This window comes from Strigops habroptila, chromosome 7 (genome assembly GCF_004027225.2).
Source record: "Strigops habroptila isolate Jane chromosome 7, bStrHab1.2.pri, whole genome shotgun sequence".
Lineage (NCBI taxonomy): Eukaryota > Metazoa > Chordata > Aves > Psittaciformes > Psittacidae > Strigops > Strigops habroptila.
Window position 1 is genome coordinate 42,064,416 of NC_044283.2, and position 23,316 is coordinate 42,087,731.

Sequence of the window (23,316 nt, forward strand, 5' to 3'; positions counted from 1 at the left end):
CTCGGGGCAGCCGGAAGTAGCGTGCGGCCGGGGGCGGGCCCGCGTGCCGCGTGTGGCGGTATGGAGGCGCCGCTGGAGGTGGTGTCGCAGCTGGAGAGCCTGGCGTTTGAGCCTGACACCACCGAGCCGCCGCCGGACAGCGCGGGGGACGCGCCGAGCCCTCCGAGCCCCCAGGCGGGTGGTGGGGAAGACCGGGCCCCGCCGCCCCCAGCCGAGGGAGTGCGCTGCTCGCCGCCGCCTGCGAGCCGCAGCGGGCCTCCCGCCGCCGTCCCCTCGTCAGAGTCGGACAGGTGGGTTTAGGCCGGGGGCGAGGCGGGCGCGTCGTTCTCCGCGGGTTTCTCTTTCCTTTCTGAAGGGGCGGTGTGTGGGTGCCCGCGGTGGGCCCGGTACTGTGGCTTCGCGCTCCGCTTGCGAGCGGCGTGTCTGAGTTCGCCCCCTTGCCCCGCCCCAACGTTTCACCCCATGTGGCTTTCTCTTTCCCATTAAAGGTGGCATTTTCGCTTATATTTCACTTAGAGTTTTGTTCTTGAATTAATAAGCCTCCAAAACAGTGAGTGTAAGGGTATAAGACTAAATGTAAACATGAGTTTGGCGGTGGTGGTCCATAGAGTGTCATGGTTGGCTGGGCCAGCATGGCCAATTGAGTGTCTTGTTTGACGTGGTCCTCATAGGGTGCTCCTGCATTGCTTGTGACAAGACACCTGTAGTATTACTGCTAAAAAGAAAAGTAACTGTAAGATTCAAGGTAAAGAGTCTGAGAATCTTAACTTGTGTGCAGGTGTTGGCATCTCTGTAGAAAAGCTTGTTCTCAACCTTTATGTTTTTTATGAAAGTTTCCATCTTCTGCTTGCATCTGTACTTTTGCGTTCAGTATAGTTGGTTACACGTAACTATTGGGTTTGCGTGGCCATGCTTTGGTAGCAGGGCAGGCTACAGAGGCAACTTCTGTGAGAGCTGCTTGAAGCTTCCCCCATGCCCAATAAAGCCAATGCCAGCCAGCTCCAGGACAGACCCATTGCTGGTCAAGGCCAGGCACATCAATGACAGTGGTAGCACTTCTGGGGTAACATATTTAAGAAGGGGTAAAAGTTACTAGGCAGGAGCAACTGCAGCGTGAGAGAGGAGTGAGAATATGTGAGAGCAACAGCTCTACAGACACCAGGGTCATTGAAGAAGGAGAGGAGAAGGTGCTCCAGGTGCCAGAGCAGAGATTCCCCTGCAGCCTGTGGTGAAGGCCATGGTGAGGAAGGCTGTGCCCCCGCAGCCCACAGAGATCCATGGTGGAGCAGATATCCACCTGGAGCCCATGGAAGACCCCACGCCAGAGCAGGGGGATGCCCAAAGGAGGCTGTGGCCCTGTGGGCAACCTGCACTAGAGCAGGCTTCTGGCAGGACCTGCAACCCGTGGAGAGAGGAGCACATGCTGGAGGAGGTTTGCTGGCGGGACTTGTGACCCCGTGGGAGGTGACATGCTGGAGCAGTTTGTGAAGAACTGCAGCCCATGGTAAGGACTCATGTTGGAGAAATTTGTGGAGGACTTCCTCCCCTAGGAGGGACCCCACGTTGGAGCGGGGGAAAAGTGTGAGGAGTCCTCTGTCTGAGGAGAAAGGAGCAGCAGCGACAATGTGTGATGAACAGACCACAACCACCATTCCCTATTCCCTTGCGCTGCTGTCGGGTAGGAGGTAGAGAATTTGGAAGTGAAATTGAGCCTGGGAAGAAGGGAATGGCCTGGGGAAGGTATTTCTAGCATTTGGATTTATTTCTCACTATTGTACTCTAATTTGATTAGTAATTAAATTAATTTGCCAAGTTGAGTCTGTTTGTCCATGATGGTAATTAATGAGTGATCTCTCCGTGTCTATCTCGACCCATGAGCCTTTCATTATATTCTCTCCCCTGTCTAGCTAAGGAAGGAATGATAGGGAGGCTTTGGTGGGCACCTGGTATCCACCCAGGGTCAACCCACCACAATAACTTTGATTAGATGTGGCCTCTGTTTTGGTCTTGGAATCCTGCATGCTTTGCCAGTTTCAGTGAGTTTTGTGTTTTCTTTTTGGGCCATTGCAGCAAGATGGGTATGTGCTCCTACTGCGTAGTGGAGGCTGAAATGAAGTGTAAGGATCTCCTCTTAAAAAGAAGATACTGAGCTTCATTAACAATTCATCGGTTAAATCTTAACTGTGGAAATACTTTTTGCTCAGCTCAGAGTTTTCCTAGAACATTATGAAGTGGTAGAAGGCAAAATTCCTGACCTATGGCAGGGGCTTCACCTGTAGTCTTTTTTGCTATCAAAACCTCTTGTGCTGATGTTCAGATGAATATTAAAGTTGAAATTTTGATAGCTTTGACTTACTTTGCTGTCTACATTTATCTCAAACTTTTTTGTTTTTCCATTTTTTTTCCTCCCTTCACTGATTGATCTCTGGTAGTCTGACTGATTTTGTCTTTGTGCTGTGTTGATTTTGTTCCAAGAAGTCCATATTTGGCTTTTTCAACAGGCTTATTTGGAGAGGTGCTCTTATTTGTTGTCTTTCCCCTCAGCATTTGTTGGGGGAGGGGAGGAAATCAGCAGGTAGCTGAAGGCCATTCATTTACTTGTTAGGGAGACAGTGTAATACCAAAGAATCTAGAAGGAAGGATTTTATGTATTTTGTTTATCACTTTGGTTCTAAGTGCTGCTTTGTTAATGGCTGGATCAGGTAAGAAAAGAATGATGCAATTTTACAAAAGTTTCCTTGTGTCGTGGTTTAAGCCCAGCCGGTTACTCAGAACCATGCAGCCGCTCCCTCACCCTCCCCTCCTTCTTTCCCCCAGGGAAGGGGAGAGGATTGAAAGAATGTAAATCCCATGGGTTGAGATAAGAACAGTCCAGTAACTAAAGTATAATATAAAACTACTACTACCACTAATAATGATAAGGGAAATAACAAGGGGAGAGAGTATAAAACTAAAAAGGGGGAGGGGGGAAACCAGTAGTGTTGCACAATGCAATTGCTCGCCACCCACTGACTGCTACCCAGCCTGACCCAAGCAGCAATCTGGGCCTTCCAGGTGACTCCCCCCAGTTTATATATACTGGGCATGACATGCTGTGGTATAGAATATTTGGGTCAGGTGTCCTGTCTTTGCTCCCTCCTGGCTTTCTTGTGTCCCTCCTCACTGGCAGAGCATGAGAGACTGAAAAGTCCTTGATTAGAGTAAGCGCTATCCAGCAGCAACTAAAACATCAGTGTGTTATCAGAATTGTTCTCAGACTAAAGTCAAAACCACAGTACTGCACCAGCTATTAGGAAGGATCAAAATAAGTTACAGCTGAACCCAGGAGACCTTGTCTCAGTGTATTTTTGTGTAAGGTTTGTAATGTGTTTTTTCAGTCACCAAGATCAATTACTCCATGTGTTAGTTTCTTTCACCAACTCTTAAAGAAAAGTCTTGAAGACTTTGGCTAAAAAAACCCATGTTGACATGAATAAGGACTGAGTTCTTACTGTGCTTTTTACTTGAAATGTTAAGAATCTAAGATGATAAACATCTCTTATGCATGTGCCAGTGAGAAATACTAAATTACTAATCTGTGTGAATATGTACACGGGGAATTCAGGCAGGCTATGAGTTATGAAACTGGTCTCTCTTTATCTGCAAAAATTAGATTTTTTTTTTTTTTTTCCTAATTTTTTTTTTTAACCTTCACAGTGCTAGATGCATTGCTTGGAATAAATATTTTCTTGACTTTCACTTAGCTTTATAGTAATGTTGGGATTGTACAAGAAGAGTGACTAACCTGAAGAAGGTAATTTAATGTATTTGAAAATTTCTTTTTGTGCTCAGTTACATCATGTGATGTTCAGTGCTGGGAATTTAAGTGGTGCATAAAATTGGAAATTTTTGCAGTGTTTACCTAGGGTACGGTACTGAAATGATCATCCTGTGACTCTAATGTCTCGTTTCATTTGCAAACCAGTAAAATATAGGTCCCAAACTGTGACTGTTGCATATCTCTGATAGGGAAAGTTATGCTAGTGCTGGATTCTTGCATGGGATAGCCAGCAGGAGAAACTGGACTAAGTGAACTTGGAGGTGATTGCTCTCACACTACATGCGCCATTCGACAGTGAAACAGCAGGAACCCAAACAAGCCATTGCAATTGTTAGTATCAGCAGTTCAGAGCAAATGCTACTACTTGTTTGAGGGTTGTTTGCGTTTTTATGATCTTGTCCAGTGGCTGGTAGGTTAGGGAGAAATTATTGCTCTTCTGTATACAGATGTGTGTATATATACAAGAAAAACATATCTGGTAACCAGAGGTATTTGAGTAATGTATAATCTGGCAATTCTTTATCTGTAATGGAGAAGTCTATATTCAAACTCCTGTGTTTGTTTTATTCAGTGATACGGATTCGGATAGTTCATCAACTACATCCTCTTCTTCGTTTTCGCCTTCATCTGTGTCTGGTGAAGATGATCATCCAAATGAGAAGGATAACAGATCTTACTGTATTAAAACAAAAGATGAGTTGCCTATTGATGTAAGTACAATGTGTTATTCTCATAACACAACTTAAAATATTTCGGTTTATTTTTAAGACATTGCAATATCTACTAACTGAATTGACATTTTCATACTAGTTCAGGTATAGCACAGATAATAACTTAAAATGTCTTATTTTTCAGTATATTAAGACCACTGTGGTTCATTTTAGGTTCATATGTATATATAGGTGTTTTAGTACACGATTAGTTGTTTGCATATTGCAGGCTTTCATCATGCTTTCTTTATGTGAGAGACTTGAAGGTCTGATGTGTCTTACAGACATATTTCAAACATGTATAGCCTAGAGGTAAAAATTTCAATTGTTGTATTAAGCCTCCTAGAGGTTCAGGTTGCATTGCCTCTACTAAGTTAAGCAAAATTACTGAAGTGGTCATAGAAGTGGTTACTATTTATTTTATTCTGCAGTTTTTGTTACAGCACTATTTTATGTATTGCGGATCAGAACCTTAATTTGCATCAATATACAGTCTTTTTGGTTTTGGTTCTCATAAATAACATGCTCATTAAGTATTGCTGCTGTTATTCCTCATTATCTCAAAATTAAGAGGCTTAAAGGCATGAGCTTTAATAATAATCTGCTAACAGATGATTAGCTATGCATCATTTCTAATGGCTTACAAGTAAAAGGATAATATAACACTGTAATATCAATTTACATTAACACTATATGTTTATCTGTTATTCTGTAGATCTCTCCCCTTCATTAAAAATGCTTTCTGGAACGAGAAATGAGTCCAGTGAAGAGTACAGGAAATGATTAGAAAAGTAGAGAAAAAAAACCTCTGAAGAGCAGAATCATTTGCATACACATACCTTAGCTTCAGTGCTCTGTAAGGGTTTGTAATGAAATCCTAGGTGACTGTCTGGAAAGACTGAGGCAATCACTTGCATTAGTAGTAGCAACAACAGGAGATGGGAGTATGTCAATTCTTAAACTGTTGCTCTAGAAACACTTGGAGTAAAGAAAAGCTCTTCAGATATCCTTTATCCCTGATATTAAACAAAGATTGAGAAACACACAGAACGTGTTCTTGAAGGAGTAAAACATCAGAGCAATTCCTGCTTACATGGACTTTGTTTTGAAGTATGGTTAATATTAGAACTGTTATAAGTGCTTCTATGACAGCTTTTTTTTTTTTTTTCAGTACTGAACATTTCAACAAAAATCCTTGCTCAAATAGATGTACTTATCAGGTTTTATTTTCATTTTATCTCATTTATTTAAATAAAATTAATGTTAGTCTGAAAATGATCTATTGATCAGCTCTTTTGTCTGATTAGCTTACTAGCTTCAAGTCCAAATGTTTACAAAACATCTTTCTTTCAATTTCTGGCCTGATTAATTTCAGTAAAGCTATGGCTTTTTGGCAATGGTAGTTAATAAGAACCAAATTTCCAGCAACCACATTATTTACTGTATCTTGTACTAAGTTGTTCTACAGTAATAGAATTGGTCTGTGCAAAAATGTAGATTCTTAAGTAAATTTGAGGGAATGAAATTTGAAAATTAAAATATATCTGTTAAAAACAAAACATGATGATAAGTCTTTTACCCAAAAGTCCTCAATAACAGGTAACGTGCTAAAGCATGAGTCAAAGTTAAAAGATTAAGGTATGTAATTGGAATATGTACTTGGAGGGGTGGGGAAAGCTGCATGTATGAAGGAGAGTTAGTGGAACTATTTTAGAAACCTGCCTTGAAGTGTAGGATTGGCAGATATTGTATATAGTATGACAGATGTTACGGTGTACCAGCTAGAGATTTATGATCAAAATTTTAGCTTTCTCCATTCTGGTCTTTGGCCTTTGAATCGCGCTGGCACCCGTGACTCGGTTAAGTCTTAGCAGTGAAGTTGGTTTAATGTTGGAAGACTTGCTGTCCTGCAGAAATGTGGAGTTTCTGTCTGAATTTACATCTCGACTTTAATGCTATCTTACATGATCTAGGAAAGTCTTGGCCTCTGTTTGGTCTTTAAGTTGCTCTAGAAGCCTTTGACATGCACTTTTGTTAAGAGTGAAGATTATCAGGTGATGTTTTGATAAGGCAGGATAAGATTCTTCTATTGGAGAGGGATTTTATTTCTGGAGATGCCCTTTAAAAGTGTGGTTCAGTGCTAAGATTTGGACAGGACCTCCAAATTCAGAAGACACTGAATTCGAAGATAATTCTTACTCTAGATAATTCTTACTCTAGCTATTACCTTTGTATTCCATTTTGTATTCACAGCAGTATATATACAGAGAAATTTTAGTTTATGGGTAAGCCGGAGGTAGATGATGAGTTCAGTGTTAATCAGCCTTTGATAGCAGATTTTGATGCTAACATTTCAGAAAAAAGATTAATTTGATATTATTTGTATACCAGACTATTGTTTGTATATCTGAAGTTTGGGCATTTTTTTGTTTTGTTTTTTGCAAAAGTGTTCTCTATGATTATCCTCTTGTACCAAAATACAACTTTTAGCTAAAAGTAATTTTCTTTGTGTGGGTTCATATGATCTTTACATCATAAGGTCTGAGTCATGACATAAATGGACAGATACCATTTTGTCAAATCAGATGATACATCTGGTGTATATATACTATTTTATCTCTTCCTGTGTACACTTTCCTTCTGTCATGCATTGAATACGGTTACAAGTTGTCTGATTTTTTGATTGCTAATTATCTAACTATTGTGTTGTACATTAAACATTAATTAATCTTGAAAGTTCAAAAAAAATGAACAAAATGTCTATCAGTTGCTGGTTTTCTCCAGTTGAATAAAATTGGCTTCTATCTTTAGTTGCAATGGAATTATGTAAAGTAACATCTCAATAGAAAAGTGTCTTCAAAAGTGACATTCTCCCAAGATGAATTCATTTGGAATTATTCTGAAAGAGACAAATCAAACTAGATGTTTTTATTAAATCTTCAAAATGCTGGGAGGTTTTTCTGATTGTCAAATTTATGCAGTGAAAAAGTAATGAATGTCTTAGTGTGATGAGATTCTGAACATTGACTTAATATTTTCAGGACTTGCCTCCTGTTGAAGACTTAACAATAATTCTGCCTGATGATGTTGAACTGAAGCTCTTTGGGACAGTTTCCAGCATAATTGAGCAGCTAGGTAGGCAAGATACGTTTGCTCTGGTTTTAATTAAAATAATTTCTGTATATCTCTGCATGAATTGTGTACTTAACTGTTCCTGCAAAGAATGCTATCAGTACTGCGGCATTCTATTTTGAGGGGTAGCAGGTTGCTGAATGAGAACTCGGACTACCAAATGACATTTGTGTTGAATTCCCTTTTAGCTGGCTTACATCTTCTAAAGATTAAGATACTACAAATATTATGTATGTGCTTCTATGTGATTTTGATGTTCTATTTTTTTTTTTTCACAAGACGGCCTTTTTTCACCTATTATAATCTTTGTATTAATTCTGACAACAAGAAGATTGAACATTTGCAGTATTATAAGAAAACCTTGCAGTTGCACATGTATATTTGAAGGAGGTGTATAAGTGAATGGACAGATGCAGTACAATGCAGCCCCAAGTGCTTGCTGGTTAATATATGAGGACAGGAAAAAGACTTGTTTGTTTAGCAGTGCGGGTGGTTCTCTGTTTTTTTTTTTTGTTTTTTTTTTTTTTTTTTTTTAATTTATTTTTTATTCAGCCCAATGTTGGTACCTTGACCAAATGCAAGCTGCCAGTGTCAGCAGTCATAGGACAGCATGACTAACATGATTGAGATTGAGACATACAATGGATGTAAGCTTAGCTGCAGGTGATAGGCATTTAGGGATCTTTTCAGATCTACCTGAGACCTCAGTTTCTGATATAGGGAATCGAAGTTTTGCTGAAGCTGAAAAACATCCATAGTATGTTTGTATTTAAGCTTATTTCAAGTGTTCCATTTTGCTTTAACTGCTTTCAAAGTAACTGTCTAAAAAAACCTCACAAGATATCTGTTATTTTTCTGCTTTTACTATCTTGCTTTATGACTTGCTCTTTCTATGTGTTTTCCTTTCAGTTATTCTGGAAACAGGTATCTGAGTGGCCTCAGTTTCAGTAGATTTGTGACTGTGTTAGGGACTCTGCCAGTTTTGTGGTGTTTTTTTTTTTTTTTTGTTGGTTGGTCTTTTTTTTTTTTTTTTTTTTAATTTTTGAACTAAATTGATACCTGTGTATACCATGTTTGTATCTAGTATGAGGAGAGTTAAGGTCTCATTTGGAAACCACAAATATTGTTTTGGTACAACAATCGGCATTCTGAACACTTTCTGTCCTTTTGATATATTGGAAATCTATGCTGTTCTCTGTAGCAAGCTACCAAGTTCATCATTCTGCAGCATGTGATACCTGTAAGTTGGGTATTTCATACTATGAGGTGAATTTAAGGCTAGGACAGTATAGGTTCATGCTTGCTTCCCACTAGTTAAAACCAAGATGATAGTACGTTTCTGTGAACTTCTGCTTAATGTACCAGAATTTAACAGAACTTTTGCTGTGCTTTGCTTCAGGGTACTTAGAGAAGTGGGGGGAAAAAAAAAACCAAACCCAGAACAAATCACTGTGTGGGTTCTAGCCTAGACAATAAGCAGCTTTGGTGTATATGAGAAGCCTGCCCTGGGACTGAACTTTGTGCTCTGGAAGAGTAGAATCTGAGGATTTTAGGTGGGTTGAGGTAGGAGAAGTCAAATAGGCTGTAGGTGATAATGCTTCTCCTGAGTTTCATGTGACTGGCATGACATATTTTTCAGAAGATTTTGGTTTGGGGTGTTGTGGGGGTTCTTTTTGGTGGTTTTTTTTTTTGTTTTTTTGTTTAGTTTTTGGTTTTGGTGGTGGTTTTTTTTTTTTTGTTTGTTTTTGGTTTTTTTTGTTTGGTTGGTTGGGGTTTTTGTTGTTTTTTGGTTTTTCTTTTGTTGTTGTGTTCTGGTTTGGGCTTCTGTTGTTTTGTGAGTTGTTTTTTGAATTTTTTTATTTTTTTGCCGAGGTATACTTCTCATGAGGGTTAAGCAACACATTGGGTTCTTTCACTACATGTTTTGTCTTATAGGTAGGCACAAAATAAACTGATTTCCCTAATCTTTTGAAATTCAATGAGCTATTAATTAAGCCCGTGGCATTGTCACAGGCTGGCTTGGCATGTCAAGTTATTTGCAGACTTAAATAGTAGCAAAGCTTGGGTTCTAGCTTGACGAGATGTTTATTGTTTTAAGGCCTGTTATGTAAGTTTAGCAATGATAATCTTGTTAGTTTTTTTGGAGTCTGAGTGACACTAAGTGCTTGAGTGACTTTATTTGCTGAGGGAGAGGCATTGAGAATGCTTAATTGAGCATTCTCTTGTTTTTAGATGTAGAAAAGATTACCTTCAGAATTGGAATTTTTGAGTGCAATGCTGCTGGGCCACTATATTGACAGCTTTAAGCATAATTCTTGCTGAATTTAGAGGTCCAGTATTTCTGTAGGCTAAAGCAACAATGTGAGCTACTACCAAAGAAGAGTAAACTACTTTAAAGATTTCAGTGAAGAATAAGCTCTTTTTGTGTCTGAATCTGGAAAGCCTAGAAATGAAGTAGCCTGTATATCAAATCATGCATTTAATAGAGGAGGAACATGCTTGTGTCCTTTTAGGAACTCTATGAACTTTAGTAGACAAATGATGATGTGATTTAAGTTTTTCTGCAATTTACTACGTGCTGCTGTTGAAACAAACTTCTAATTGATTTTTTTTTTCCATTTTAGTAATAATTGAATCACTGAGAGGCCTACCTCCATTAAATGAGGAAAGCATAATATTTAAAGAAGATCGGCAAGCAGCAGGAAAGGTATGTGTAAAGCATAAAAATCTGTTAATATAAAATTAAAAGTATTTTTTAATGTTCCAACAAGTAGTGTTGAAGTCAACGAAGTTAAAGATGTTTCCTTGATATGTAGTTTTTCTTTGTGCTTTCGACTCTTGCTATAGTCATCTGGGGTTTTTTTAATCTCAAGAATTCCTAGCCTGGAATTCATTTCATCCTTACGGAATTACAATATGTGATGAGTTTCAGCTCATGAGAGTGCTTGTGGAGAAGGAAGTTGCTTTCAGCTATATGGTGGCTGTGCTCATTTATTGCCAGGAGTGAGAAAAGATTGGAGGAATTAGAGTTAAGTTTCAGGAAAAATGGGAAATATTTACATATCTAAGCTCTGCTGCTCCAGTTTAAGGCCAATGTTTGTTTTATGCAAGTATAATGAAGACGTTTGCTGAGAGGGGTGTTTCATTGAATTTTATATGTTTTCTGGGGAAGGAAAGCTGTCATCTAGAATGGTTACTACTGTAATATCTTTGAATGCTAGATGTGAGTGAAACAAAAACTTAGCCTGAAATTACAGATGTTCTGTACATCTCTGAATTCTCCATTCCCTACAGAATTGGGGAACAGACAGGGGAACTGACATAAAGGCATGTTGCAAAGGTGAACTTAGAGGAATAAATGATCAGGAGATTGTTCTCAGTGTGAGAGATTTGAAAGCATAATAGAGAAGAGAGATTTGACAAAAATGAAGATTACTACAGTAGAGGAAGCAGACAGTGAAAGCAGTGCAATTGGGTGGCTGAAAGCAACATCAGCATGTGAGAACTTTTCCACATTATAACTTAAACAACTGGGGAAATATTGTCAAACAAAATGTGATAATAAAACTAAAGCATGAAAGTAACTTTATGTGATGCTACATTTTGCAAATATATTATACTTCTTAAATACAAAACATCTTAAAGCCTCATGGTTATCTACAATGAAATTAGCTATCTACTCTTGATGGTTTATTTAAACATTTTACTTTTGTTTGTATTTCAGATATTTGAGATATTTGGTCCTGTTTTACATCCTTTTTATGTGTTAAGATTTAACAGCTTGGAGCATATCAAAGCAAAAGGTATTAATGTGCAAGATAGCATGTATTTTGCTCCCTCAGTAGAGGACTTCACCCAGTATATATTTGCAGAGAAGCTAAAACAGTGAGTATGACTTCTTTTCTAATATGGTTATAATGTATTTTGAATATAGTTAAAAATGCTGGATTAAAGTTTAGCCTTGAGTGAGAAACTGTAGGACTAAGCTTGACACTAAAACTTTCTTTTAAATACTCAACTATGTTGTAATAACAAGTTTGTACTGTTTTGCCTTTCATAACAGTTCAGGGTAGCTGTAAACTACAAGCTTTTAAAGTGTTAAAATTGCTAAAGTTTAGTAGCTTCTTACTCAATTCAATGTATTAAGTGTTCTTTCTTTTCATATTGCTGTTACCTAAAATATCATTGATATATCCTTCCCCCATGCTCTCACATACATACACATGCAACGGGTTTGCAGGCTGTGTTGTTCTTCAGATTCTTGTTTAGTTTCATAACTTAAATAAACTTGCTTGAATTCTGAACAAGTTTGTATTTATTTACTATTTCTCTTTCATGTTACAAGGCCAGAACTGAAATTTAATTATAAATGTACCATTGGAGTATAACAATTCTATGTGAAAATTACCTGCTGTAAATGAGGGATGGGGGAAAGAAGATCTAAATGGCAATGTAGTAAGATACTCGGGAACTTCCCAGCAGTGCCTGTGTCTCCCAGTCTGCCTGAGGAAGGTAGCGGTATGAATAGGACTTGTTGCTGTTTAAAAGGAAATGTATTCAAAGATACAGATTAAGAAATAAAGCATAATAAATGACTGCTAGACATTAGTGTTTTAACTATTAATGAATAATTGTCTGTAACAGCCATAGGTTAAAAAACTTCGGTCATACAAGTGACTTATTCTCTGTTTATTAGGATTAGTTCTCATCTGACTTGCAAGTTTTTTTTCTGACTATAGCAAATAATACTGGTGTTTGCATTAATTGCAACTCTGTCAGTATTCATACTGAATAAGTTTTTCTTTAGCTATGCCTGTGTGGCCAGGCCTGCAGGAGTTTTTTGGGTGGTTTTTTTTTTTGTTTTTTTTTTTTTTTCTGGGAGGGTGTTCCTTTCCCATTTCTGTGGAAGCAGAAGTCTTCCTTTCAGTCAAGACCAAAATAGGTCACTTTCTCACTATGCTGCTTGTTTGTTTTTTCTGTAGCATTTTGATGGCAGCTGGTCTTTGATTGGTGCCATTAAACTTTGTTGCTTAGCACAGTAACTGCACAGACTTTAATCATCTGCTTGCTACATCAATAACTGCCATACTCAGCATCTGGGACGCCAAACTCATATTTTAGTTCTTTTACATGCTTTGCAAGTAGTTTTGGGAGCTACTTGTTTTTTGGTAGTACTTCACTATCGTACGTGATACAGAATTAAACACTAGGTAAGATGTTTCATACTTGCATGACTTAATCAGCACAGCTCAACAGTGCATCAGGCATTGTTTCTTGCCCTGTATTAAAAATGAGCAGTATGAATACATGTGAAATCTGATGTAAACCATAATTTCTGAATAATGGGACTTAAGTTACATTTCACTGAAACAGTATTTTATTTCTGAGTTTTATCAGTAAAGTTTCTTAAGGTTTTGTGAGGCAATGGTACTATTTCTTGAAGCTGCCTTTTCACAAAGTAGGTGTCACTGAAAAAGAATAAAGAATTTTGATTTCTGACCTGTGCTGTAATGTCAATATAAAGAAACCAAAATGCCATGGATAGTAGAAAAATTAAGCTTTGGTCAGTGCTTCATTAGAAGGCTTTTGGACCTTAGCATATTGTAAATTTGGTGACCAGTGGTTTTTATTCTCTGCTTTTTATTAGTTTGGCTGTGTGCAGACCTTGTGATGGTACTTCGAAAAAGAAAGGAATCAGGATTAAGATCTGAAAGAAACCTTAACTTTGAAGCATTTTCTGAAATCTGGAATGCAATCTGCTTGCATTGTACAGAGTTGCAGTGCTATGAATAAGCCTATTATACTTTATAGCAAAATAAATGATAGTGTAGTGTAAAACTTGAATGCAAAATAATTTTTTGCTAAAAAATAGGTTTGTGTTGTATTGCCAGAAACACAAAGTAATTCTAAAGAAGCTCATGTGTTTTCATGATTCCTCCAAGCCACCTTTTGTTAGACTTCCAGATCTTACAGTATCTGAGATCAGAAATCAAAGAATTACTATTTTGTGCTTTGGAAAAGATTATGAAGTATCTCACAGCATGAACAGTGTTTTGTGTTTTGCTGAAATGGGGAAGGCTGCCTTGAAAGAGTGAGATAAGCTGCCTGAAGAACTTAGAAGGTTTAAATTTTTGCAGTCAGTAGTACTACATATTGCCTAATGACCACAGGTGTCAGAGTTTCTTGCATGCTCTGGTATTTGACAGGCATGTATTGCACCAAAATAACAAGATGAGAAGAAGAAACAAAGAATTTGGTTCAAAATAATAATAAAAAAAGGTGTTAAGGTGTTGCTTTCCATTTTTGCATAGGTAGAGGGTTTTTCTACAGCTGAGAAATTACTGGTACAGAGCCCTCATCTTCCTTTCCTCTCTGTAAAGTTTTCCTCTAATTGAACTTCAAAATGGCTTGCTTGCTAATATGATTTGCACATAATCACAAAGGTGGTGGTTTTTTTATGGTTTTCTAGTGATACGTGGAGATTGAGCTTCAGTTTTATGGTCTGGGGTTGAGTCACAAAGTACCTCCAGATGACTCGGCAGCATTCTCATGGGCAGCCTTGGACTAAGGACTTCTTCAGACTAGGCTACCTAAAGCTGATGGTTCTGTAGTTTGATGTAGCTATTGCTGCTTGATTGTTGCGGACTTAATGAATACATAAAACACCCCTTGGTTATTAGAGCATTGATTGACAACATTTCACACTGAACACGATGTCTTAAACTATACGGTTCCATTTTGCGAGTAAGAATTTCTAGTATTGCATTATTTTATATAGTCTGTCTGTGTAGATAAGGATTGTGTCTTAACATTTTGGACCAAAACATATTAAATTTGCAAGCAGTGCGGAAAAACCTTCCACAAACTTTTAACAGCATAATTTAAATTTGTTCCACAAATTCGTGCTAACAAAAAAAACCCCCTTGATTTTTAGCAAAGTTCTTAGTGGTGGGTGAAATAAACGAAACCACTTTGCATTAATTTTGGTGCTTGTCTGGCAAGGTAATTGGGTTTTTGCTTCCTTAAATGTCTTTTTACCTTTTTTCTTAATTTTCTATTTACAACAAAATAGAAGATGAAACCTATTTATCTAGCTAATACTGTCCTAATAGAATTGTAAGCCAAGCTTAGAGGCTTTTTGATTCTGAATTCATTTGCTATAGTTATACTTAAAGCCTGTGTCCTACTAGACTATTTCATTGTCCTTTTTAACTGAAGATGTGTTCTGAAACCAGAAGAATGAGAAAGCTTGTAACTGTAGTCAGCAGTTACCGTAAGAAAGTTGCAGTGAACGACCTCAATTCAGGTTCAAAGCAATTTGTATTCAAAAGGCTGTGTTGAGAGAATATTGATCAAAGCTTAATATTAGCTGTATGAAATGTTCAGTCTTCATTCAAAGTAGGAAGATTTTTCAAGTGACATGTAGTGAAGTCTTAAGTTGATACATACATTAGTACTCACTTCGAAATGACACTAAAATGTCTCTTAAAAACAGGCAGGTCCTGGTGTAGGCGATCTGATACCTTGAAGAAAGTGTTACCCTATTTGCTATAGTACAGTTCTTGAAAATTACTTCTAACCTGGAATATTGCTACATGACTCAAAGGCATGTTTCGTAGCCTCCTTACACCATCTTCATTCATCTTGATTGTCTAATTTGTGGTTGGTTTTTTTCTTTTTAGGGAAAAAGGTTCAGATGCATCTTGGAAGAATGACCAAGAGCCACCACCTGAGGTAACCTATAGGGTTTGGGGTTTTTTTTTTTTTTTTTTGTTTGTTCTTTTTGGTTACACAAGATATATGTAAGAAAATTTCTGTGCGGAGAAACTAATTAGAAGGTTATTTTTTTTATGCAGGCAAGAGTTGGCTGTACCTCTTCACTGAAAAGAAGGTCATGCTTTTCTTGGAGGTCTCACAATCAGTGTAGAGAGTACTACCTGTCTTTTTTTACTTGCTTTTTGCAGTTGGGAAAATGTATATCTTTATCTTCAGTTCCTCTGGTCCTTCAAGGACGTTTGGCAACTTGAATGTTCAACTTTGAAGCAGTGCTTTATCTTGCCTAATAGTTTTGCTTCTGCTAGTGAATTTTTGTCCTTGCTATTCTTTTGACTGCAACTTTGTCTTTTACCTTGCAGAAGCAACTGTTTTGTCTTTAAAGGCCTGCTAGTACTCTGCAGATAGTACTACTTGGGTGTTTAAGCTGTCTGCTCCATTAGATTAACTTGACAACTCCTCTTGCATTCTTTGAATGGCTTCTGAGTATGGTTTCCCTACTGTTTCCTATTATAAAACACTAGTTCGTGAGAGGAGAGCTTCTTCCATACAAAGGCGGTAATACAGGATCGTATAGAAGTGAAAGCTTCTGATGACCACTGAGATCATTTACTCTAGGATCTGTAAAGATTTCTTCAGTGACATCCAGGCTTCCTTGCCAGTACTCTTCAACTGCACTCTAGCTATGCTTTTCATAACTATTCTCTTCTTCAATAAAAATCACAAGGCTGGTAGTTGTATTGAGGTTTTTTCGTGAGATTTGTTTTCTGACTCAACACTTAAGCCACTTTTCCTTGCAATTTCTACTTTAAGCATATCTTATCCAGAACAGCTGAAGTTTCTAGAAGCCTTGTGTTTACCATTGTCTCCTAAAGCGGTATATCTGCATAGGGTTTTTTGGTGTTTGGGTTTTGTTTTGGTTTTTTGGGTTTTAGGGTTTTTTTTTTTTTTTTTTTTGTTAGTGTTCTAAACAAATTTTTAAGATAGACTAGACTATTTCAGTTGAAAGGTACCTACAGCAGTCATTTAGTGCAACTTTGCTATAGGGCTGAAGGAAGCTTAAAGTTGGTGATGTCAAGGATTGGTAAGCCTGACTGCTATTTGACACCTTTGTTTCTGTGTCTGTTCTGACTTTGTGATCCATCTGTGCCCTGTTTTGGAAAAAACACCACATTTAACAACTTGTGATCCTTAATTAGAATAATCTTTGGATAGTTCTAGCAGTTAGAGTTTACACTAAGATATCCAAACTGTGACAGCTGGTGAGCTGATACAAAGTAGCATTTACTGTGAAGGTAATAGCTGTTGACAAGGGTGCAGATTAAATTTTATGCTACTTGAAATTGTCTCTTACAGCCAGACTCTTTTTTTAATGCCCTCAGCTGGCAGCTGATTCTATAACTTTTCTGGCCAGCTCGCATGATAAACTGCATGCAATTGCTGGAGTCAGTTCTTTTTGTGATATTGTGAAGCTTTATTTTTTCGTAAATGTTAAATTAATCCATGCTAGGCCTTTTATTCTTCCCCTTTAAAGTATATGGCAAATGTTTCATTTCTGACAGGCTTGTAATTAGACCAGTTTAACTGGAGACTCAGTGATATGATGTCTCATGTCCTTGTCTTGGGGGTCACAGGATGTGATCTGTGTGCTAAAAGGCTACCAGGAACAGATAACTGCGATTTCTCTGTGAAGTGGCTTTTATAGAAAGTTACATAGAAATTAGCTAGCAATAGAAGGTACCTGTTGATTTTATTTCTGCTCTACTGGAGGATGGCATATTGTGAAGTCCTTAGAAAAAGCAGGAGTTAGTGAAACATTTTGCTTTGTGGCATGTATCATCTTGTATTCCTTGTGGCTTTTTTTCTTTTTTTGAGTAAAAATGTAATCCAGTTATGTAGAAGAGGAAATGTTTTCAGAATTAACTTTATGTGGCTTCTTTAGCACTGCTTTAGTGTAGTGGTTTTGAGATCCTTACTCTGTATATACTATAGAGATACATCGGTAAGCAGCAAAACCCTTCCTTTCAGAATTGGAAGGGGGAGGGTGACCCCTTTAAGTCATATGAACAAGCTATTTTTCAGGGAACTAATTAATGCTGACAGATTTATTTCCTGCTACTACTTTCTAAATGTAAGCTAGAATTCAAAAGGTAGCAAAACCTTGTGTAACAGTAACAAAATGTTGCAGTGACATCGAATCTATTGTGAATGACAACGTTTTCCAAAGCTGAAAATTCCCTTTGAATAACGTTGCTGTTTCAAGTTTAATGGGAACAGTGTTATTAAATATACTACAGAAAATTCCAATGTAGTGACAATCCTAGACTAGAGTGTTGGGTTTTTTTTAATGCAGTTTGACCATTCTAAGTATTGGTTACCAAATTATTTTTAACTGATTTTAAAAATTCATATTTTAATTCACGTACTCTGCAGTTTGGCCTTCAAAAGCTTTTTCTTGACAATAACTAGCCAGCTCCCTCAGATGTCCAGTTTTTTTCTTACTGACATATAGACAATCAAAAATTTGTGTTCGGTACTTGAATTTTGCAGGGTTTTTTTGAAAATTAGAAGAAATAACTGAGCATTGTATAACAGTGTTATGAGAAATTTGTGGAGCGTTAATACTTTTATTGTGTTGAGAAGCCAGCTGAATGCACTATGGCTCTTTGAATGCAAAGTAGGAAAGTGCAGCTTTAATAATCTTCTAAGCTGACTGCAGCATAGATTGTTTTCTAAATAATGATTTATTGCTAGAGCTGAAGTTCTCTGCAGTCTTTATATGGCTTTGTTTCACCACCCCTCTCATTCTTCCCTCTCCCCAATTTTTCTTTTTTAACCAGGCCTTGGATTTCAGTGATGATGAAAAAGAAAGAGAGGCAAAGCAGAAGAAGAAGCAGCCTCAAAGTCAAGGAAGGAAGAAACTCAAATCGGAAACAAATACATCAAGTGAGTGAACGCTATGGGAGAATTTTTATCTGTTAAACTGAGTTTGAAATACAGTGATACTTATCTTAGTGATTGAGGTTTCATACAGTTGGTCAGTATTTCTGTGTTTTTCAGAGCTATATTCATGAATTTGTGACTATATTCCTTTTTATGTTAAAGGAAAATGTTTCGGTTTGGTTTTGGTGTGCATATATATATATTTTTTTTTCTATTTATTTTTTTAATTAAACTGTGGAAGGGAAGTAGTATAGGAGCAGGACACTTGTCAGAGGAGGTTCAGAGCCTCTTACAGCAGTATCAGCTGACACAGTGAGGAGAACAGATGCCGTATTTTGGAATTTAGAGCTTGCTTATTGCAGGGGTTGTTAGGGCCCAAGTTCAGATTAATCCTTTGAGTGCAATGGAGATGACAGAGGAAGATGATAGGGGAAGACCATGTGCAATATTTGGAAACCTTTTTTTTTTTTCAGTCAGGAAGAAGACACAAGACACAAGTCTTATTTCTCTGAAAATGAAGCTCTTCCTTGCCCATGGCATAGAAATACTTCTTTAAAATAACTGTTACTTGTGTAGCCTACTGAAAACCTCTGTTTACCTAACACAATCATTAGATAAACAAGCCTACAGTAGTTTATTAAACTATGTATAGTTTTTCGTAATATATATAGTGGTCTTCACCTTCCTTTCTCCTGCTAGTGACAGATCTGCTCCAGGTGTATGCTTGCAGCTGTTTTGTTTGCAATAACCAGTTTTCCTATCTGTCTTCTCTTATATCTCTCTACTGACAAGATGTTTTCTGCTTTTTGGTTGCTGTTTTGGTTGAATAATTTAAATCCTATCCCTCTTTCTCTGTTCTCACTGGTCTGCTTCTGTTGCATGCTTTTCCTACCACACCCTTTAAATACTACCGACTCTCATACCCTCTTCCTCTTCTTCTAATGGTCGCATACCAGGTTGCTTCAACTGTCTGCAGCACAGTGCTTCCCCCCATTGAATTTCTTGGACTGGCTCCCGTGAGTTTCCTGCTCTTCCTTTGTAAAGCTGCTAGACATTATGCCCTGCTGAACCCCTTTTCTCATCATCTCTGAAGTCAGTTAACCCTTTTACTCTGTGTACTGTACATTCCTCCCTTGTGCCCTTTAAAGAAAGCTGCGATCTTTCTTGGGCTGGCTTTTGTGCTATGGTTTTGACTGTTTTCCTTTAAGGGAAAGATCTGAGTTGTGCCATACTTTTTCTGCATTGCTGATGGTTATTTTCTCTCCTGGTTTCTGCTTACCTAGCATATGGCATGTTTTCCACCGTATCCTCATTCTGCCAGCTTATTGTAGACCTGCCTTTGCCTAGGGCTTGCTGAGGCTGTTGCTGAGCTATGTTTCGTAACAGAACACAGAACTTTCTCAGTCTGTCAGAGGAGTATGGATTATGATTTGCTGTATTTTTCTGAAATAACGAGGTATAAATTGACATTGTATTCAATTTAGTTTGGCTGTGGAATTCAACAACAAGGATGTCTGGCAAATTGAGGCACAAACAGTCACAGCTGGAGTTTTGCTTGGTTGCATCTTCATAAAACTCTTGAGTATATTAAAATTGACTCATTGTTAGTCTTTCTGATAGAAGAAGAAAGGACAAAAATATTCACTCAAAGGACCCTTAAGTCCTAATCCACCATAAAAATGAGTAGAAATTCCAGTATCCAGCTAACTTTCCAGACTTAGCTTTTAAAGGTGCAGATATTTCTATGTAGTATAGTGCCAAGGTTTAGGTCCACACAGATTCTGAAAATTCATTGATTTTAAATGGTGTTATGTTCCTAAATATCTTTTTACTTCTAGCCCTAAAATCCTTTAGAGAACCTAGAATCATAGAACAGTTAGGGTTGGAAAGGACCTTAAGATCATCTAGTTCCAACCCCCCTGCCCTGGGCAGGGGTGCTTCACACTAGAGCATGTTGACCAAGGAACTGTCCAGCCTGGCCTTGAACACTGCCAGGGATGGAGCATTTTCCGCTTCTCTGGGTAATGTGTTCCAGTGCCTCACCACCCTCACAGTAAAGAGCTTCTTCCTTACATCTAACCTGAACTGCCCCTGTTTAAGTTTAAACCCATTAACCCTTGTCCTATTGCTACAGTCCCCGTTTTCAGTTTAAACTCTACAGCATTTTGAATATCTTAGCAGCTTTTTGAAATATTTTTAATACTTTGGTGCACTTAATTTTATAGCACTTATCCAACATTAGTACTCTTACAGTATTTATATAAAGTGGCAGTACATCTGTTATGAACCTTAAAATATATGCTTATAGTGACCTGTACAGGGAAAAATTCATGTTAGAAAGATGAATGCTGAAAGCTAATTGGCTAAAAGTACAGGCTACCTTTTTGTTGGTAGAGTAAGTTAATTTTATTAATTTTAGTTTGAATAATTTCTTGTGTCCTGTGTCTGTGCTGTAATACGAACTCAGGTTTGAAAGCTGTATACCACTTTAGTGCAGTGCAGTGTTGATTTATCTTCAGTTTTAAAATGTCTTGCTTTTAAACCAAAGCTTCCAAAATACTCAACAGTTTGCCTTCCAAAATACTCACAATTTGAGAGTTCCTGTGATTCATTAGCACAAATGAAAATGCCTGGAGGGGAAGAAAGTGAAATTTCTTTTTTAATGACTGAATTTGCAACCCTCAGGATCATCCTTTCTATAACACTAATAAATCAAGATGAGTTCCTAAACAATAGAGTTGCCATTATTATTTTGTTGTTTACGTATTATTTGCCAGTATTATTTAAGGTTACTATGCAAATTTCCTTGACTTTAACTTTAAAGATTTGTAAGGACTAAACTTAACCTTTACAAGGTAATATTAAAAATGTGTGTGTGTGGTTTTTTTGTTTTGTTTTTAAGGTGAGAATAAAGGACTTCATCAGCCAATGCAACAGCCTGCTTCAGGTTATTCAAGGGGGTATCGTGGCAGAGGATTCTCCAGGGATCCATTTCCTCCTCCATCAGACCATCCAGGATTTTTGAGACCACAAGTAAGACTGCCACAGTTTTACTCTTCAGACAACAGAGTACATCAGGAATCTCCAGTGTTTCCTCATAGAAAAGAAAATCCAATGATGCAACAGTATCCCTTTCCTCCTCCAGTTTTTGGTTCTGTTAACGATATGCATCAATTCCACCTTCCACCTTCAAATCTGAATATGATTTGGACAGGCCCGAATATGTACAACTCATCATACCCATTCTTACCGCCTCCACCGCCGCCACCTCCGCCTCCCTCTGATAGCCATCCTTCTCAGTTCAGGCCTTACTAAGTTTCCGTAAATGTGCATATGGAGCGTTGCAGTTTAAAGGGAGGAAGAACAGTCTGTGAAAACTATATTCCCTTATTTTGGAGATGCTTCGTTTTCCTGCAACAGTAGGACAAATACAAAGTTTGATGCTTTGTGAGACATCAATAGAAACCTTTTTTTTTTTTGTTTTTTATATATGTTTTCTGTTTCAAAAAAGAAAACTGTGATGAAAATTACTGAATATTAAATAATAGTTTATTTTTCTAAGATCTACTAGTTTGAGATGATAAATAAAAATTTTTGGAGACTGGTATGTAGTGGTGGAAATCTTATTTTGTAAAAAAATTAGGAGTTTATGTAGGTGAGGATATGTCACATAAATGGTACCATTTTAGAGTGGTTGTATGTTGTTATGCTGAACTATTTTTCTCAGTTTTTGCAAATTTTGAAATCTCCTTGCATGGAAACTGAAATCCTGATACCTAAATTTTAAGCTAGGTGTGCCACTATTTATATAAGGTATAAATTCCTATTATCCAACTTCTAATTTTTCATTAATTTTATATTAGCTAAAAGACTGAGGCTGGATAGTTTTGGTTTGTTTGGGGTTTTTTTTTTTTGTTGTTGTTTGTGGTTTTTCTTTTTTTTTATTTTTTGGGTTTTTTTTTTGTTTTGGTTTTTTTTTGTAGATAGATGGGGTAGCTATTCAGAATGTGGTCCAGCAGCTGAGTTCCTCTGTCAGATTTAGTGTCCTATAGTAGCTATAGAAGTTCAACTTATTGATTAGATGTTTTGCAATTAATTCAGCATGTAAAACTGGGCGGTATCGGGAAATTGAAACCATCATAACTTCTCTAGCTTCTTGTTCCTCCTAGTGCAAAAATGCCCATAGATACATAGAGTAAGTAGTCAGCCTTTCTAGAAAGAAGTTATCAGACCTGTTGGGGGAGAAGATCTGCCATATCAGAACTCCCTTGATTAAATTTTTATCCTGAATGCAGATAGTACTAGATTGCTATTTGATTGTCTTTGCAGTCAAAACTGTCTCTTGTGAAATTAGGAGGTTGTCAACCAAAGACAGCCTGCTACAACCTCCACCTGTCCAAAGGGTCAGACCTCCAACTGCATTTCTCTAGGATTTGTGGAAGTGGCTCTGATTAACTACAAGGGAAACCCTTACACTGCATGAAGATTTTTAAAAGGTGTGCAAGTGAGAAGGTTGTATAGAGCTCAGATTTTATGGCAAACAGGTGTTGTACACAAGAAGTTTCAGATTGCTACTGTTCAGTGGTTCGAGATGACTGGAGTAAAAATGGCGTGTCTTATCTTCCCTGTGGAGTAACTTCACCTGTGAATTCATTTATGTTCCTTCAGTTAACCCACTTAATTCACTACTTATGTCTGAATACTGACTGTTTTTAATAAAAAAGTGTGTTTGCTGTAGGAATACTATGTTAGAATGTTTATTAATTTTCTCTCCCTTTTTTTACTGAATTGTTAGGATTCAGGATTTACAAAATTACGGGAGGTTAGAACTTTACAATAGTTTGCTTTCAGTCAGTGAGAGATGCATACAGTTGAGAAGCCTGTAAACAGCCTCAAGAGTGTTTCTTATTTTATTATTCTTTCCTCTCAAAGGTGAGT

The 23,316-nt window shown here is 37.5% G+C and overlaps 1 protein-coding gene across 1 annotated transcript; it reads left to right on the top strand.

The window, feature by feature from the left end:
- On the top strand, nt 1-21,756 carry NAF1 (nuclear assembly factor 1 ribonucleoprotein). The gene is made up of 8 exons (XM_030492414.1): nt 1-290; nt 4,392-4,530; nt 7,572-7,665; nt 10,287-10,369; nt 11,387-11,547; nt 15,345-15,396; nt 18,276-18,381; nt 21,281-21,756. The coding sequence occupies exons 1-8, from the start codon at nt 61-63 to the stop codon at nt 21,691-21,693; spliced, it is 1,278 nt and encodes a 425-aa protein (XP_030348274.1). The 5' UTR covers nt 1-60; the 3' UTR covers nt 21,694-21,756.
- Nucleotides 21,757-23,316: the final 1,560 nt, after the last annotated feature.

Bases quoted from the DNA above. Each gene is read 5' to 3' on its own strand.
- NAF1 (XM_030492414.1), top strand. From the start codon at position 61: ATGGAGGCGCCGCTGGAGGTGGTGTCGCAGCTGGAGAGCCTGGCGTTT. The intron at 4,531-7,571 runs GTAAGTACAATG...TAATATTTTCAG, and splicing joins AAGATGAGTTGCCTATTGAT to GACTTGCCTCCTGTTGAAGA. The intron at 18,382-21,280 runs GTGAGTGAACGC...TTTGTTTTTAAG, and splicing joins ATCGGAAACAAATACATCAA to GTGAGAATAAAGGACTTCAT.